The sequence below is a fragment of the Thalassophryne amazonica genome, chromosome 15, assembly GCF_902500255.1.
Source record: "Thalassophryne amazonica chromosome 15, fThaAma1.1, whole genome shotgun sequence".
Classification (NCBI taxonomy): domain Eukaryota; kingdom Metazoa; phylum Chordata; class Actinopteri; order Batrachoidiformes; family Batrachoididae; genus Thalassophryne; species Thalassophryne amazonica.
Window position 1 is genome coordinate 70,721,369 of NC_047117.1, and position 18,000 is coordinate 70,739,368.

Consider the following 18,000-nt stretch of genomic DNA (forward strand, 5'->3'; position numbering starts at 1 on the left):
GCTTAGTTCTGGCTTTACCGGGAATCATCAAAAAAATTATTCAACATGTTGAATAATTCTGGGAGCGCTCCCGGAGAATTTGCGTGACGATGGAGACAACGCGAACAACGGCGTTTGATACTTTTTAATCACCGTTTCATCCTGCCCCTTCCTGTAGTGCCGTAGTTTACACCGCCGTAATTGCAGGCCAGCGTTGTATCCCTAACCAACGGCGTGTAAAACGGCAATAGAGCCCACATGGGCGTCCACAACGGCGTTTTAACCGGCGACAGAGGCAGACAAAACGGCGACACTAGCGGACAGTCCGCCATTCTAAACACCACCTCCCGGTTAAAACGGCGTTCCAAACGGCTGATAGGCGGCGGTCAGTATAAAAACGCTAGAGCGCTGCATGCTCTCGCGGCCAGCTCCAGATATTTTTGCAGAGAAGCTCCAGTATGCCTCCTAAAAGAAAATTGGCAGTGGCAAGGATTTACTAAGAGGTCTGGTTCAGAAGCAGAGGGTAGCTCTGTGGTGGAGACAGAGCAACACGTTGAGGAGGGGGAAAGGAAGGAGAAGAAAAGGCTGAGGATGATCTCCCTCCCCCTGCAGTGACAGAGGCATGTATTCCTGCTGCTTCAGCCTATTATACTCTGGGGGCGGTGCCTATATGCAAAAGATCCTGGAGTAACACAGGATTTGCCTGGATGAAACCAGCGGTACACAGGGCATTATCGGCGGCAGCAGAACACCGCCATTCTCACGCGTGTCTTAACCTGCGATTGTAAAGGATAGAACTGGGTATTAACCCCGTTGCCTGATGTGTGCCGGATGCTACGGTGTCAAAACACCGCTTTATTCGGCGGATTTAGCGTTGTTTTATCCGCATATTTGCGGATAGTACGGCGGTCAAAACACCGGCGAAATGCTCCGCCCCTTTCCACCGCGAAAACAGTCAGAACTACCGCAAACTTCGGCCTACGTACTACCCGCCGACAAAACCGTCTATGTGTAAACGGGGCTTTAGTGATTTTCAGGCCAGGCTGGGATTTGAACCGAGGATCCTCTGGTCTCAAGCCCACCGCTTAACCACTAGACCATCACCTCCCTCTAGTTTACAGTTGTGGTTCTCTTTGATATGTGCTCTTGGACATGTAGTCCATGTAATGTAATAGACTGGAGTTATTGTCCAAGGGGGGAGTCATTTGTTTCACACAGCCATATTTGGGGATAAGAACCAGCACCAATGTGTCTGGTGGCGTAGGACTTACTACTACTTCTACATTTTCCAAAGACAACAGAGGTGTACCCTGCTGTGGTTGCTTTGCTCGTATACTATGTTTGAATTTTAGCAAGATATCTTAAGAATAGTTAATCCCATTTTCATCAAGTTTGGCAGGTACATTGAGCCCAGTGACAGGTAGAAAACCATTTGATTTTGGTTAGGATTGGTTAATGTAAGGTCAAATTCCCAGCGTCATGTTAGTATAGAGGAAATTTTTCTGAAAATGAGCTCAGATGGGTTGTTGATAATGAACTTGACTGTTTAAGCTCCTAAGTAAGACGTTCGGCTGTTCCCTGGTTTTCACTTAGGGTCGCCATAGCGGATCCAAGGTGGGTCTGCATGTTGATTTGGCACAAGTTTATGTCGGATCCTGACACAACTCCACATTACATAGAGAAATGTGGCAGGAGTGGGATTTGAACCGGGAACCTTCCGCACTGAAACCAAGCGCACTGTTTAAGCTCCTGATAAGAAATGTGGGTGTGTCGTGGCTGCGCTTTATGAGCACTTTTGATCGGCTTTTTCTTCTATTTTTCATCATATAAAACTATTATTAAAAGTGGGTAAGGATCACAACGTGTGTGTGCCCGTTTCTTGTGCTTTTCAGCTGCACCAGCAAAACAGCTGCAGCAGCAGAAATCAGTCTGCGCTGCTGCTGACTTCTGTTGCCAGATCAGCCTCTTTTCCTCTCTTTGTCCCTTGCTTGAATATGTGAATAAAGATATTTCTGTCGGTGTAGTTGGAGACTGTTTAATCTTTTGTGTTTGACAGTAGGGGGGGTGATGAGGTCTGTCCCCGGTAACAGACATGCGGCGAACCAACACGATCTGCTGCCTCTCCTGTTACAGCGATCGAGTTACGCGCGAAAAAAAAAATAATAAAAAAAGAATGTTGCAGTCGAGAGAGAGAGAGAGAGAGAGAGAGAGAGAGAGAGAGAGAGAGAGAGAGAGAGAGAGACTGCAGCATCACTGGAAAACGACAGCAGCAGTCCCAAACAGCGCAGGTGAGAGGAAAGAGGAGGAGGCGCATGTGGAGGAGAGAGAGAGGGGGAGAGAATGCGGGACTCTTGGAAAAAAGACGCATCTCCACTCAGTTCATCACTGACATCCCGGCGGCAGGCTGCGGAGGATTTACTCTAAACTGACGCTGATGCTGGGATTTCCCCTCAGCCTACGTTACACAGACTCCAAAATCTGATCATATCTATATTTTAACATTTTTTTCCAAGAAAAACTCTTCGCGTTGTCTCCTCTTAACTTGCGTAAAGGAATCCGCTGTGGCACTGCGGGCAAGCACACAAAAAGACGGCAAAAACTGGATGTGAAGGTAAGAAAACCGAGATTAAGAGCTATCATCCAGCAGACTTTTCCTTTTTTGAAAACTGTTTTTATTCCTCTTTTGGGGATGTGAGTGTTTTTCCTCTGCGTCCGGAGAGCCGGGAAGTGTGGAGCGGTTTTTTTTTTTTTTTTCTCCTCCTCTTTTTTTCCCCTAAGTGGTACTGCATTGCAGTTTGTGAAAAACGCCACAAAAAAGCCACATGTGACTGGAATAATAACCGTAATAAAAGAATCCTTTCCAGGATGAAGTGATGCGGATGTGGCGGGACAGCGCAGTGAAGATTTCGTGCAGGAAAACGCGAGTGGATTAATCACAGTTGATGCATTATATATTTTTGGTGCAGCAGAATGGATTTTTTATGCACATTATTGCCATGAGCAACCCGGCAAGAAAAACCGGATTATTGCTATTATAATTATTGGAGAAGTTAAGATTTTAAGATTAGAAATAATAATAAAAAAAAGAATGGAAAAGCAGTGCTGCGTGCGCTGAAGTGAAGTGCGGCGCGCTGAAGCTTCTCCCCGGACTTTAATCGTCAGTCCGCAGAGAACGATCCAGGATAAATCAAAACTCCCACGCTGCGAGGCAGACACGACCACAAAACAGCCGTCAAGAAGGGGGCAAAGCCGCAGAGGCAGCGGGAGAGCGGGGAGGAGAAGGAGGAAGGAGCCATGCGGAGGCTTGGTGCAGTGCACTCCTCCTCCGCCGCGCAGGCTCTCAGCCTCGTGGTGCTGCAGCTGCTGACTCAGCTTCCAGGTGCCGACTCAGCTCTCCGGTACCGGGTGGCGGAGGAGGGCCCACCTGACGTCAAGATCGGCAATGTGGCCGCCGATCTAGGCCTCACTGCAGGCACCGGAAGCGGGGACGTCACCTTTGCCCTGGAGAGCGGTCTTGAGTACTTTAAGATTGACAATGTGACCGGAGAGCTGACAACCAACACAAGGCGGATTGACCGCGAGAAGCTCCCCCAATGCCAAATGATTTTCGATGAAAACGAGTGTTTCTTGGACTTTGAGGTGTCAGTGATCGGACCCCTGCAGAGTTGGGTAGACCTGTTCGAAGGCCGTGTGGTTGTTACAGACATCAATGACAACACACCGTCTTTCCCTTCGCCTGTGCTCCAGCTGTCAGTCGAGGAGAATCGCCCCATTGGAACCCTTTATCTCCTGCCCACGGCGACTGACCGGGATTTTGGGCGAAATGGCATTGACAGGTATGAACTCATCCAAGATGGTGGGGCTACGTCCAGCTCGACAAGACGTGCAACAAGTGGAAACCCAGTTCCAAGAGTGGATGTTGGACTTGGGGACAGAAGAAGTAGAAGTGGCGATAATGGAGGAGGAGGAGCCAGGAGCACCGTGTTTGAACTTCAAGTCGCAGATACGCCAGATGGCGAGAAACAGCCACAGCTGATTGTCAAGGGGCCGTTGGATCGTGAGCAGAAAGACTCGTATGAGCTCGTCCTTCGGGTTAGAGATGGTGGGAGTCCACCACGTTCTTCCCAAGCCCTGCTTCGTGTCTCCATCACTGATGTTAATGACAACAGTCCACGCTTTGAGAGGGCTGTATATGAGGCAGAAATGGCAGAAAATGCTCCTCCAGGCACACCTGTCCTCCAAGTCAGAGCATCAGACCGTGACATTGGTGTCAACGGGCAGGTGGAATATGTCTTTGGAGCTGCCACAGAGTCTGTCAGGCGTCTCCTCCGGCTAGATGAAGCAACTGGATGGCTGAGTGTTCTTCATAGGATTGACAGAGAAGAAGTGTCTCAGCTGAGATTCACAGTAACAGTCAGAGACCGGGGTCAGCCACCCCGCACCGACAGAACCACCGTCGTTTTGGCCGTCCGAGATGAAAACGACAATGTTCCAGTTGTAGAGATCCGAAAGATTGGACGGATCCCCGTTCGTGATGGAGCGGCATTGGTGCCAGAGAATGTTCTCGTGGACACCCCAGTAGCTCTGGTGCAAGTGTCGGACAGAGACCAGGGTGAGAATGGAGCAGTGACGTGCACCGTCGTAGGAGACGTCCCATTCACATTGAAACCAGCTGGAGAAACCGCGCTCCCACCCCTACCTGCAGACGAAGCCTTTGACAGGTATACTAAACACTGAAGTAATGGTAACACTTTACAACACACACAAAAACACCAATTAGCAATAAACCTGACAAATATATCAGGAACCAAGTGCTAATTAGCTAGTGACTAAGAAATCAACCCAGTCTCACACCAAAGTTGTCACACTTTGACACAAATGGCTCATTCTTTGATGAGTTGGTACCCCCCTGTGTCACTGTGTGATGTGCAGGGTAACGCTAACCCTAACATGAATGTTAACCACAACCATCACATAAATATATGTTCCCTGATGTCGCGGAAGTTCTGTGTGCTGTCATAGAGAAATAACGCAACTGTCAAAAAAACTCATCTTCCCACCCGCCACAAAATGATGCAATGGGGACCCTAAACTGTTACATCATGATGGAAAAGTGGCGGTAACCAAGTGTAAAAATATGAGGAGTTTTGAGTGAGAACGTGAACAAGAAATTGATCTTTAAAACAAGTTAATAAAGTCTATATAAACTTTAGAACAGGTTGCTAGAGCTAACATTTACTTCCCATCAATTTAAGTGAATGATGTGCTGCTCGAATGAGGGCACCAGGGAAAGTCATAGTAAATTATCTGTGAAGTAGTTACACAGTATATTACCAGTATGAAGTACCACTTTATTTTAAGGTGTAACATAACATTAAATAATATCATAATGAGAAAGTAAGGGTTAGTTGTTGATTATGTACCTTTCATTGGGACTATTTTCCTCAGCAGGGGCCATAATCCCTCACTGTTATTACCTGTGCCTACCAACAGGGGGCAGTTATGTTTCTGACTTTTATCTTCATTGGTTCTTTATGATGTCATAAGGCAAGAAATGCTACAGAATGAGTATCAAAGGAAAACTAATATCACAGAGCTGATGAAATTGACAAACAACCTAACAGTTAAAAGTATCAGGTGAATTCAGACTGTCACCAATGTTTGCAAAATTCCTTCTTTTGCAAACAGGGTTGACTGCATAACCTTTGCTCCTTCTGTCAGTTGGCCAAGGTAATAATCAGATCCAGATATGTAAGAAAGTCATTAGTACATGGATATCTACAGTACAAGCTCATTATTACCTTCTCCAAGGATCTGTGAGCTGGCAGAGGTCATCTGGTTGTCTTCCTGTGTGACCTTTAGCAGGATCAGTCAAACTCTATAAAATATGGTAAAATGGTTAATTTACAAAGAGGAAGATATTGTTTCATTTTGGTGTTTGCTGGGATCTGATATGGATTCTGAACATTTTTTCTTTTCTTTGTTTTGCCTTCTTCACCAACAAAGTGTTGCTCTCACTTTGATTTCATGATCACCACAAAACCTTGGTGGAATTAACAATCCTGTCAAAAGGAAGAACCCATTCAATGTTGGCATTTATCTGAGTCTGGATGAAGATTTGGGGTATCAGTTTCTCAAGAACTAACACAATGGTTTTCATGAACCTGTATTAGCCATGTTTGTCCTGTGACAGATAATCAACTAAAGACATTTTGTTCAGATCTTGACAAGGATCAAGATCTTTTATAGCAAAATATGTTATGATAGGAATAACGTCAATGAATTTCTTATATTGTAAGAAACACGTCAGCAAACATGGAGGTACAAAGTATTATTACCATCAGATCTTTAAGACATCAAGGAAGACTTATATATTACAATGTTAATTAAAAAAACATGAATAAATCATAAAAATATAAAAAAAAAAATAAGACAGGTCAGATTACTGCCACTAAAATATGTTGATTTCTTCCTTGGCCCAAAAACCACCCCTGCACAAACGTCCATGTTAATCTTTAAAACCATTTTTTTTTTGGTTATGGCTACAAGAACAAGAGTTATAACCTAAGTATTAGTGGCGACATGTATGGGATATTTCTGCGCGCTGGATTGTTGGCACAGGTCCACTATGAGGAAACCCAGTAGTGTTAATAAAGCATGAACAGTGTATTGCAGTACTAGTATTACTACTACTAGTATTACTACTAACCCAGTCATGCCATGAGGTGATAATGTATGTTGTATCCATGTTTTTGCTGTTTGTGACAACCACACACAAGATCGTGTGAGATTTTTTGCCAGGTCACATTTATTTATTTTTTTTTCATATTCCAAATAGCAGCACACGTTTGACAAAACGACAACAAATTTCATTTCAAAATCACTCATTAAATTGTAGCACTGCAGCCGGCTGTTAATCACTACATGGTGCTGTTGGGTTCTGTTGTAGCAGCTCAGAGTGTCAGAGCCCTACTGTGAGAATGTGTCTCTTACCTGCAGCCATGGACACTTTTTTAGCTTTAGTATACACAGAAAGATTGGGTGATCATAAAAACTCTCTGCCCTGCCTGGTGGAAGTTTAATTCTGATGAAATATTCCAGGACTGTTCCTCCTTGGTGGATGTATGCAATCTCTGAGTGCCCTGATAATTTGGTTAAATAAGTAGGTAAAATAAATTGACAGCTGACAGTTTGAGCTTGCTTAAATTATTCCTATTCCCTGACAGGGGGCAAAACCAACTGCAAGAGTTAATTTCTTTGCAGGTTGACAAGCAAGAAGGTGAACTGGTCTTAAATGGTGATGGCATTGTTAATTTTAAACAATTGTGAGCAATTGTCAAGGCAGGCTGACAAAACTTGGAATCGTTTGTAAGCTAATGCGGCATTGTATTAATACATTTCCTTGACGTATGGACCTTGAGTGATTTTCCGGTGTGGCTGGGTTTTGAACCGAGGATCCTCTGGTCTGAAGCCCAACGCTTAACCACTAGACTGTCACCTCCCCACACAAAATACATTGGTTTTACGTTTGAGTTCTTTCCAATATGTATTGCTTTGTTCACAAAATGTTGTTCCAGTGAGATGTTCCAGTAATTTCTTAGACATCTGTGGACCCCCGCACTCAGACGAAGGCCATCAAGACCGCTGCATCTTAAAAATGTTTGATAAACGCAGCAGGGACATGGGCAAAATGTAACACGTACCACTAACTTCTTACCATGCACATGATTACATGAAAATCACATCCATTTCATTTTGACAATGTTCTTACAACAAATAGTCATATCGCACTACACGCTGGCCATATTCTCACTGCATCCACCCTGTCCTTATCAATATTTCACCATGTGTTGATTCATTGTGCAAGTTTTCTTGTGTCGACTTGTAGACTCAACAATAAACTGCAGTCAGAAAAACAGCTCTCCTGCCAAACATTCTGTGTCTATTAAAGACATACTCCAATATGCTCTGTGTGTGCACAAGGGTGGTGGGCATGCAGACACATGCTTTAAAGTGAACCTCGATTTGTGCAAGGAGGGTTTTTTTTGTATGTTTTAGCACCATGGACAGTGATCGGCACATTTCACAAACAGACTGCTGCGGAGAGTGTCCATACCATGTTTGTATTACATCAGTAAAGTCCCCACTCGGTTTATTTACATTGTTAATATGTCAGTGCAGTGGGTACTACATCCTCATTAAGATCTTGGTGACTCTTGATTGGACCATATCCTCACTACATATTTTGTTAAGCATGGCCAAAGTTCGATTACTTCCTCCACATTCATGGACACCATGCCACATCCTTACTAGTTTCTATTCTGTTCATACTACATTGCACAACATTTTATTGTGTCCACCAGATTTTACAGACATAGTGGAAACAAGTACGGGCGCGGGGAGTTTAAGGTTCAAGGTCATGTGACCAACAGAAAGGTGATATATGTAAGGATTAAACAACGAGAAGCCGTGCATTATACGGTTAGAATGCACAACGCGAAGTGCATTCAAACCGTATAATGCACGGCTTGGAGTTGTTTAATCTGCTTATACCGTGGTCCCACACAGTGAGCTAACACACAAATATTTATTTAAGTTAAGAGAACTTGATAAAAATGTGTGAGTATTTGGGACTATTTTATGTTTTGTCTCTGATGCGCTTACCGAGTCTGCGGGCTCGATATATATATATATATATATATATATATATATATATATATATATATATATATATATATATATATATATATATATAACTTCATATTAGAGCATATAGTATGCATTATATAGAATTGATTCATTATCTACCACTGATCCAGGTGCGGGGTGCAATGCCAGCAGTCAAAGCAACTTATCCCATGCTTCCCTATCTTCTGCCAACTCCTGTAACTCTTGTCGAGGGATCCCGAGATGTTCCCAAGCCAGATTGAATATAATCCCTCCAGCGCATCCTGGGTCTTCTCTGGGGGCTTCCTCCCCATTGAACAAGCCTGGAAGACCTATCATTGTGTTATGTTTTATTGAAATCGATAATGTGGTTGGGGAGGAGTTACACTTAAGATGTCAAATCACTTTTGTCCTTAACTGAACCTCAATCTTTCCACCAAGTTTGGGCTAAATTGGATCAAATTTTAGTTAATTTGTTCACCCCTGGACATCTTGGCAATACATTTCTCCAAGCGGTCAGTGGGTGGACACACATGACCAACCATGCATGCACTACTGCAAGTGGGTTTAAAGATATGTTCCATGACCTTTCTGGGTTACAGTGCAAGTGCTTTCAGTTTTTTGTTTTTTTTTTCATTATCCTGGAGTTATTCACTAGTTGTTGGCTAATTATTAATTGTTAATCACTCGCTGTCCTTTGTAACTGCTTACATATTTAGTAACAATTGATTAACCAAATTAAAGAGCTCTGTACTATTCTAAAACATGGTTATCCATGTCAGAGCTTAGTATTGGTAGCCAGTCTGTTATATTTTTCTTATACTGATGCAGTAAGTTAAAAAAAAATTATATATATATATATATATATATATAAACTTTTGTCGGAGCATAAAATGAAAAGCACTTCTTGAGTGGTTTCATACTGATGTCGTATAAACTTGGTTCAAGTCGTGTCACCCAGTACAGTCAGTTAAAAAATACATCCGGCCCGGTATCTCTGACCTTTTTTCCCCCTCTGAGAGCTATTTTCATAAAATGAAAGTGGCTGAGAGTGGCTCCTGTTTTATGTTATTGTAAGATATAGTCACATATTGATCTCCAATTAAACCTATTGAATAAGCTCCTTTTGTGCAAATGTTTCCAATGTTGATACTCAACACACATTTTATATGGAAACACCTTAAAGTGTTCTTACAGTGTTCTTAATTATTTGACTTGTTCTTATTTTCTGTCCACATCACTGTACTGTCCTTCACAGTACCTTCATCTGTACTTCCCATGCTTTTTTTTTTTACATGCTTTCAGCCTTTTCTAACATAAGTGCACCTGATTTTAGTATGGAGAAGGATATCCCCATATTTTGAGGATTACTTCAGGAACGGTTTGAAGCTCCCTTGTTGCTTGGCCTTTGCGTGAATCCAGTTGGCAAACTTAACAACAGGTGTCATGGAAAGATTAACTCTCATAACCTTTGTGTGTATAGCCTATTGACAAAAGATACAATGATAGCTCAGAACTGGACAATAAATCCTGAGTGACACTGTCAGAGCCGGTGTGCCACCAGTAGTTACAGACACCAGCTTTTAAACAGGGATCTTTTTTCCCCTACAATGTAGTCCATCACATCATTGTAAATTTCAGCTTCTGGGGTTGTAGTTTTCAGTGGTAGGTCAGGTTTGGGAGCAAACATCGTCCACACTACAGAATCACCCTGGAATCTGATTGGCATCCATCTGTTGTGTGGGCCGCCAGAAGAGGAGGTACTGCTGGCCCACCACCAGAGGGCGCCCTGTCTGGAGTGCGGGCTCCAGGCACCAGAGGGCGCAGCCGCCTCACAGGAGCAGCCAGGGTGACAGCTGTCACACATCACCTGCAACAGCTGTTACCAATCATCTGATCGGCAGGAGTATATCAGCGTCTCCACCTCTTTGCCGAGATATCGTTCTACCTGGAAGGTAACGTACCTCAGCTGTCTGCTTGACAATATCCTTTGTGACTTTTGTGCATTATCTTTTGGACTGTTTTTCCAACGAGAGGTGGAGGTAGCTTTCCTGCCGTGCTGATTCCTGGGTGCAAACGCATCCTCATTCACTTGCTTTTTGTTCCTCGCCAGCAGTACCAGATCCGACACGCGGAGGCAGTGGCCACCTGGGAGTTCGGGACTTGGCGGCTCCAGTATTCCCGGGGTCTGGTGGCGGAGGAAATCGTGTGGTTCCGGTTCTGCTTTGGACAGGCGTCTCCTATCTTCGAGCCTGCCCATACGACACCTTGTGAATTGACTATTGTCTATTGTTGCAATCTGTTGTATTTGTTGTGCACATTCACAACAGTAAAGTGTTGTTATTTGACCTATTCCATTGTCCGTTCATTTGCGCCCCCTGTTGTGGGTCCGTGTACCTACACTTTCCCAACACCATCAAGATATACCACCAGCAGTGATGCCGGTAACGCGTTACGTTACTCTAATCTGACCACTTTTTTTAGTAACGAGTAATCTAACGCATTAATCTTTCCAAATCAGTAATCAGATTAAAGTTACTTCTTCATGTCACTGTGCGTTACTATTATTTTTCATTGTGGGTCGATAGCAGCATTAAACTTGGTCCGTGGGCAGGGGGTCGGGGTTCGACTGAACTGCCCACTTTCAGCGAGCTGTGAGCTTTTCATCCGCGGTTTTTTGCAGCTGCTCGACTCGTCGTCTCCTCTTAAAGCACGGTGATCAGCACACCTGCACTGAGCTTTACAAAGACATTTTTATACTTTTTCCCCTCCTTTATTTAGAATTCTGAGCTGAGCCGCTCCGTATCTGCATGTTAAAACAGCTGATCCTCCGCGACGCGTCAACAACTAACACTATTTTCCACTCAAATGCACCTAAACTCTCTTTCTGAGGACCACATGATGTGAAAACACAAAACTTTCTTACCTGTAAATCTGGTCACGTTTTCTGCATAAATAAATGTTATCCATTCTTTGTGCTCAAACGCCAAAGTAGGGGCGAATCCAGATGGAATGGGGGCGTGGGGGAGGGATGTGCCCCCCTCACAACACCCCTAGATTAAAGGTCCAGTTTTGAAGCCTTTTTTTACTACAACTACTAATACTACTTAAAATAATATTAATTTCGACAAGTAAAATATTTAGAGAGAATTTAAATGTTAGAAAAATGCTACAATGAATTTAATAGTTACATTTATAAACAATGTAGGTTCGAAATTGCAAGTTTTACTGTTACAGTGCTGTCAACAGTTAAATATGAGGTCAAGAAAGAGGTCTTTATTTTACTTTTTATAAAACAAGTATTTATTTTCATTGAAGTCAAGAAAGGGTGACTATAAAGTAACTTTTGGCAAAACAGGTATCATTGTCATGTTGAGGTGGCAGAGGGTTGTTGTCGGCAGCTGGGAAAAGTAACTAAAAAAGTAACTAGTAATCTAACTTAGTTACTTTTACAATTGAGTAATCAGTAAAGTAACTAAGTTACTTTTTCAAGGAGTAATCAGTAATTGGATTACTTTTTCAAAGTAACTGTGGCAACACTGACCACCAGTCCATCCCCACCTCTCAAAAGTAAACATCTGTCTGCTGCAGAGAGGCGATATATGTGTGTGTTCACTGGCCAATTCCAGTTGCCGGGGTCCTCAGGACTGATGCATCTGCACACTGGATCTTGTCTAGGGAAGCGTGCCAGATCTATACTGTCTTTCATGATGTTTCCTAACAATGCAAGACATTCTCCTCATCTCAGTCTCACTAAGTAACCACTCTTTTGCAACAAAGTCATTCAACTTGCCCAAGGATTCACTGAAGAGACCTAGTATCAGACGCATCCAGCTGTTGCCTTACGTCAAGTCTTGCAACCAGTAACAGTAAGGCTGGAACTGGGCGCGGCAACCCCAAAGATACAGGCCTTTGCTTTTCTGCAAAGATGTCCATATCTCCAAATACTTCTGTCCATTGATCTCGTGACTTCAGAAGTTCATCCCATATATCTTTTGATCTTATAGGCCAAGCTTCAAAAGACATGAATGCCACTGCCAAGATAAATGAATTATTTAACAAGTTGAACACTTTCACCATAAACAAACACACTTCTGGTGGTTGAGTCCAAAATGTTATTGAAAGTCTGGATCTTAGTTTCTATCCAGCACACTTGCAATCACTTTAACTTTTTAATAAGGGCATCCATTGATTCATCAAAGATCCCAGCATTTTTCATAAAGTTGAAGTTCAGTGAATTTTTCCTTCGAGACAAAGGAACCTAAGTTGCTGGACTCCATGGCCTTTCCTCACACCCAGTCCATGGAAACATTGAACAGAGTTGGAGCCGAACACATCCATAACAAATGACAGAATTCATGAACAAGAAGTAATAGACTCTCTCCATGCTACGCAGCATTCACTGTGCCCATGCATAGGCCAGTTATGCTGTATAGCAACCAGGATCTCATGAATTCTCAGAATGAACCACAGAGAAACCACAAAAACTGACTCAAACATCTTGATTAAATCAACATAGGTGCAAAGAAGCTCTGTAAATATTCACTCTTTCATTCAATCAACTTTCACAGAGCTAGGACGTGGTAGGGCTTGAAGGCTGTTGGTTGCTGAGAATAAAACTGTCGGCATGGAATTCAATAAGTACATTGACCAGAATAGAAAATAGTGCAATGTCCCTGTAGTTGTTGCAATCCCAGTTTTGTTTCCACAGAGGGACAAGTCCTATTTTCCAGTCTGTTTGGATAATACCCCTTTTCCAAAAAGTAAACAAAGGTCGCTTATAACATGAGGATGAAGTAGTTTAGCCCCAGTACCCAAATCCTAGTCATCTGTCAGGACTAGGATTGGGTATCGAGAACCGGTTCTTTTCGAGTATTGTTAAGAAATTTTTCGATCCACGATATCAATAGTCTTTTTGCTTAACAATTGCCTTTTTGGTCTTTCAGAGCAGCCGTTGTTTTAGAGGGTGTTTGTCGGGAAAATGATCATTCTTCTACATTGATTACAGACCCTGCAGCAGCTCTGTAATCAACCGTTTCTGCAGCGTGACTCCACTTTGAAGCGTGGATTGAAGCAGTGCTTCGATCCACTAGCTTGTTGGTTCTTTGATTTGCTGCAAGTCCGCTTCTTAACCCCTCTCAAAGCCATTAAAATATCGTGAGTCACTTTTGTGTGGATTAAAGTCACTAACTGGGACTCTTGTCTTGTTGCAGTCAAGAAACAAAAATCGTCCTGCGTTCCATTTGCACAGCTTCAAATGCTGTGTGGCTCTCTGCCAAGACAGAGTCCGGTCGGAATTAATAACTTCAAAACAAATTGCTGCTTTAAATAAAATGACACCTCTTACAAACGTTGTAATACAGACAAGAAACTACAATCGACTAAAATGTTTATTTCCTCCCAAAATGAGATGTCCTGCTTTCTTTTTGAATTAAATCCTGACGTGCAGCACAACCAGCTGAGCTCAGCTCAGCCATATGGAAAGACATTCATGCCAATAATGTCTGAAAGGAAATGCTTTTGACAATAGCTACAGATTTTGTTTATTTCTATTTATGTCCAGAGATCAAGGATCCACCATGTGGAGTTTATAATGTCCAAAGTTTAAGGATCCAGTGACCAATTTCATATTTATTTACTTTAAGACTCAATAAAATGTTGTTCGATTTCGATTTAATCGGCTTATAAAGCGACAAATCACAACAAAAGCTGTCTCAAGGTGCCTCACATAGAACAGTTCAACATAAAAAATTTTAATAAATAAATAAAAATTAAAAAAATTCAGATACATAATTAAAAACAGAAGCAAAAGAATAAAACAGATAAAAAATAAAACTAATCATAAGAAAGAGAATAAAAATAGGCTTTAAGTCTTGAGTTAAAAAGGTCCATGGACTCCGACTGCCTCACATTTGCAAGAAGACCGTTCCACAGAGCGGGTTCATGATAAGAAAAAGCTCTTTGACCCGCTGACATAGAAAACCTGTAAAGCCTACTTTTAGTACACAAAAAAATCACAAGAGGTATCGATAAGGGAATCAATAAGGAATTGGATCGATAAGCAGAATCAATAATGGTATCGATATCGATAAAATCTTATCGATACCCATCCCGAGTCAGGACTGTGCCATCAGTTGCTGTAACTACAGCAGGACAAGGTGTAGGTTTAGGTGAACAGAATGTGTTAATTCCTCTACAATCATGTCAAGGGTTACAAAATTACAAATAGTGAGTCATGTGCCCACAGATTCCTTGAAGATACGCCTTCTTGTCTACCCTCTGATTATCTTTTTGCATAGCTCAAAATTGCCACCAAGCTGTGCACTCCGACTCCTCTGGATGTTATTCTGAAAGCTGTCAGAGATGAAACCTCTCCTCTTGAGAGCATGAGTGACACCAGTGCAATCACTTTCAGGATCTTTTCATGAAAAAAAAAAAAACAGGTTGGGTGGTGTTTACTTAATTGGTATATCATAATATCTACAAGGATTTGTTATTATGATAGACAGTGAAATTTGGAGGGGAGGTGTACTTTCTATATTAGAGGTCTCAAACTGATTCCAGAAATGCCAACAGGATGCAGGTTTTCTTTGCAATCACCTACTCCAGCAGTGATTTCACTGATTAACATCACTTTGAGCAGATGGAATCAGTTAAGCAGTGGAATCACCTTTTATTGTGGCCAGCCTAAGGCATACCTGTGCAATAATCATGCTGTCTAATCAGCATCTTGATATGCCACACCTGTGAGGTGGAATGGATTATCTTGGCAAAGGAGAAGTGCTCACGAACACAGATTTAGTCAGATTTGTGAACTATTTTTGAGACAGATAGGTCTTTTGTGTATCTAGAAAATGTTTTAGATCTTTGAGTATTACATTTATATTTTTTGTTCAGTGTATGTTAAGTTGTTATAGTCATTAAGGCTTGCATTGTGATATCAAATCTAGAATCACTTTATTGATACATACTATTGGTTTGGGACAACACCAGTAGACTTAACCTAATTCAATTTCACATCCTTTCTGTGTTTTTTATGACTTACCTATTAAACTTTTAATTTTTTGATGATTTCTGTTGTTGATGAAAGATATGTTTTAGAACATAGAAATGCTACATAAATAATTTTTTTTTTTTTTAATTTTCCAGGAACAAGAAAAAATACTTCTTACATACTTCAGCCTTGCTGGACTATGAAGCCACCAAAGAGTACAGTGTTACCATTGTAGCAGTCGATTCTGGAAGTCCCAGTCTATCCAGTAACAGCTCCCTGATGATACGAGTAGTAGATATCAATGACCATGCCCCAACGTTTGCCCAAAGTATTGTCGAAGTCCACTTTGCAGAGAACAACTCACCCGGAGAAAGAGTTGTTACTGTAGTAGCCACAGATGCAGACAGTGGCAAGAATGCAGAGATCATATATTCTTTGGATGCAGCTGTTAATGGGCCATTTTACATCGATGCAGATAATGGAGATATCCGTGCAACTGGGGTTCTGGATCGAGAGCAACGAGAACGATATGAACTCCGGGTTATTGCCAAAGACAAGGGTACCCCTTCTTTACAAGGCTCTGCAACAGTTGTTGTTCAAGTGACTGACCGCAATGACAATGCACCAAAATTTGTTCAAGAAATCTTTACATTTTATGTCAAAGAGAACCTACTTGCTAACAGCCCAGTTGGTATGGTCACAGTGACTGATGCTGATGAAGGTGAGAATGCAGAACTAAGTCTATTTGTAGAGATGGCTGGAGATGGTGAAAGGAAGATTGGAGGAGAGAAGATGGAGGGAGAAGGTGGACAGAAAGAGCAAGAAGAGGTTTTTTCCATTGAGAACAACACAGGAACAATCTTCTCTTCTGCATCGTTTGACCGTGAAAAGCTGTCCACCTATACCTTCCGTGTCCGTGCAGTGGATGGAGGGGAACCCCGCAAAACTGCCACAGCCACCGTGTCACTCTTCGTCACAGATGAAAACGACAATGCCCCTGCCATCACATCTCCAGCAAATGAGTCCTACACCCTCCTTCCACCAGCAAGCAGTGCCCGCACCATTGTCAGGACTGTAACAGCCATAGACTCTGACAGTGGCCCAAATGCAGACCTCCACTATGCCCTAGTTGGGGGAAACCCTTTCAGACTGTTTGAAATTGGCCATACCAATGGAGTCATCACCCTTGCAGAACCTTTGGAGAGACGTCACAGAGGTCTACATCGTCTGGTTGTGCGAGTCAATGATAGTGGGGTCCCGTCACTCTATGCTACAGCCCTGGTTCATGTCTTCATCAATGAAAGCTTGGTCAATGCAACACTAGTGGATGCACAGGTAATTTTTTTAAAATCTAGTCTCACAAATCCATTGTTGGCAGTTGTTTGCCCGTGAAGACTCAATGTTTTTTTCTGAGGGGTAAAGGTGAGGCATTTGTTTGAAACATGGACACAATTGGGTATTCCAACAGGGCAGTAACTCCAAACATATCAAAGCTGGTTGTGGAATGATAAGTCATGCTGATATGAAGCTTTTGAAATGGTCTTCCCAAATATAGATTTTGCTTAAAAGTTGGATTTGTGCCAGTAAACCAATTATTTTTAATAGAATCCTACTAATTCTGCCATTAAGAGTGGTCAAATGTCCAACTAGAATTCTGCGAGATGCCCACTGATGCTACCACAACCAAGGTAAAATATGTTAAGTAAGTAAGTAAATAAGTAAATTTTATTTATATAACACCTTTCACAGATAAGACATCATGAAGGGGCATGCATATAATTTTACCCTGTATGTTTATTTTTGACCCTTTGTTGGTTTCAGAAACCCTTAAATTAAAAATTGTTCACCAAATTCTTGTTTTTCCCCATTTCCCCAGAAAAAGAACAGTTGAAAGAAACCATCGAATGGCCAATATTGCCATGACATTCATCATGAGGATATGTGAATGTCTGACCACAACCGCAGTTTGCTCCAAGTGTCTTTTGATGCATTCAGATCATGGCCACAATAGTAACATATTGCAGCAGAGGAGAATTTGTGCGTCAACCAATTGCAGATATTTAAACTTAACTGGAAAGATAATTATTATCATTAATATGCATATATCACGGACATGAATGAGTGAAGCTCGTCAGCATCTCACCGTGTCATTTAGGTTCTTCAGACTTTATTTTGAGTAAATGCTTCAGGGGAGCATTAGCATGGCAAAAACCTTTCAGCTTCTGGGGGGGGGGAGCCCCCCAGACCCCCCGCCTTTTTAAGCAATTTTCTTTATTTGCCTGTCACATACTTGGAAAAGCTTCTTGCCATCTACCCATGTCCTTTAGGTCCTTCAGACTTTTTTCAGTAAAATGGTTCTT

At 42.2% G+C, this 18,000-nt stretch overlaps 1 protein-coding gene across 1 annotated transcript in view; it reads left to right on the top strand.

Moving 5' to 3' along the window:
- The first annotated feature begins 2,061 nt into the window (after nucleotides 1-2,061).
- Nucleotides 2,062-18,000, top strand: part of pcdh7a (protocadherin 7a) — a 153,840-nt gene continuing 137,901 nt past the window's right edge. The window contains 2 exon segments of the mRNA XM_034188932.1: nucleotides 2,062-4,700; nucleotides 15,796-16,975. Of these exon segments, the coding sequence (XP_034044823.1) occupies nucleotides 3,274-4,700; nucleotides 15,796-16,975 (2,607 nt within the window). The 5' untranslated portion in view covers nucleotides 2,062-3,273.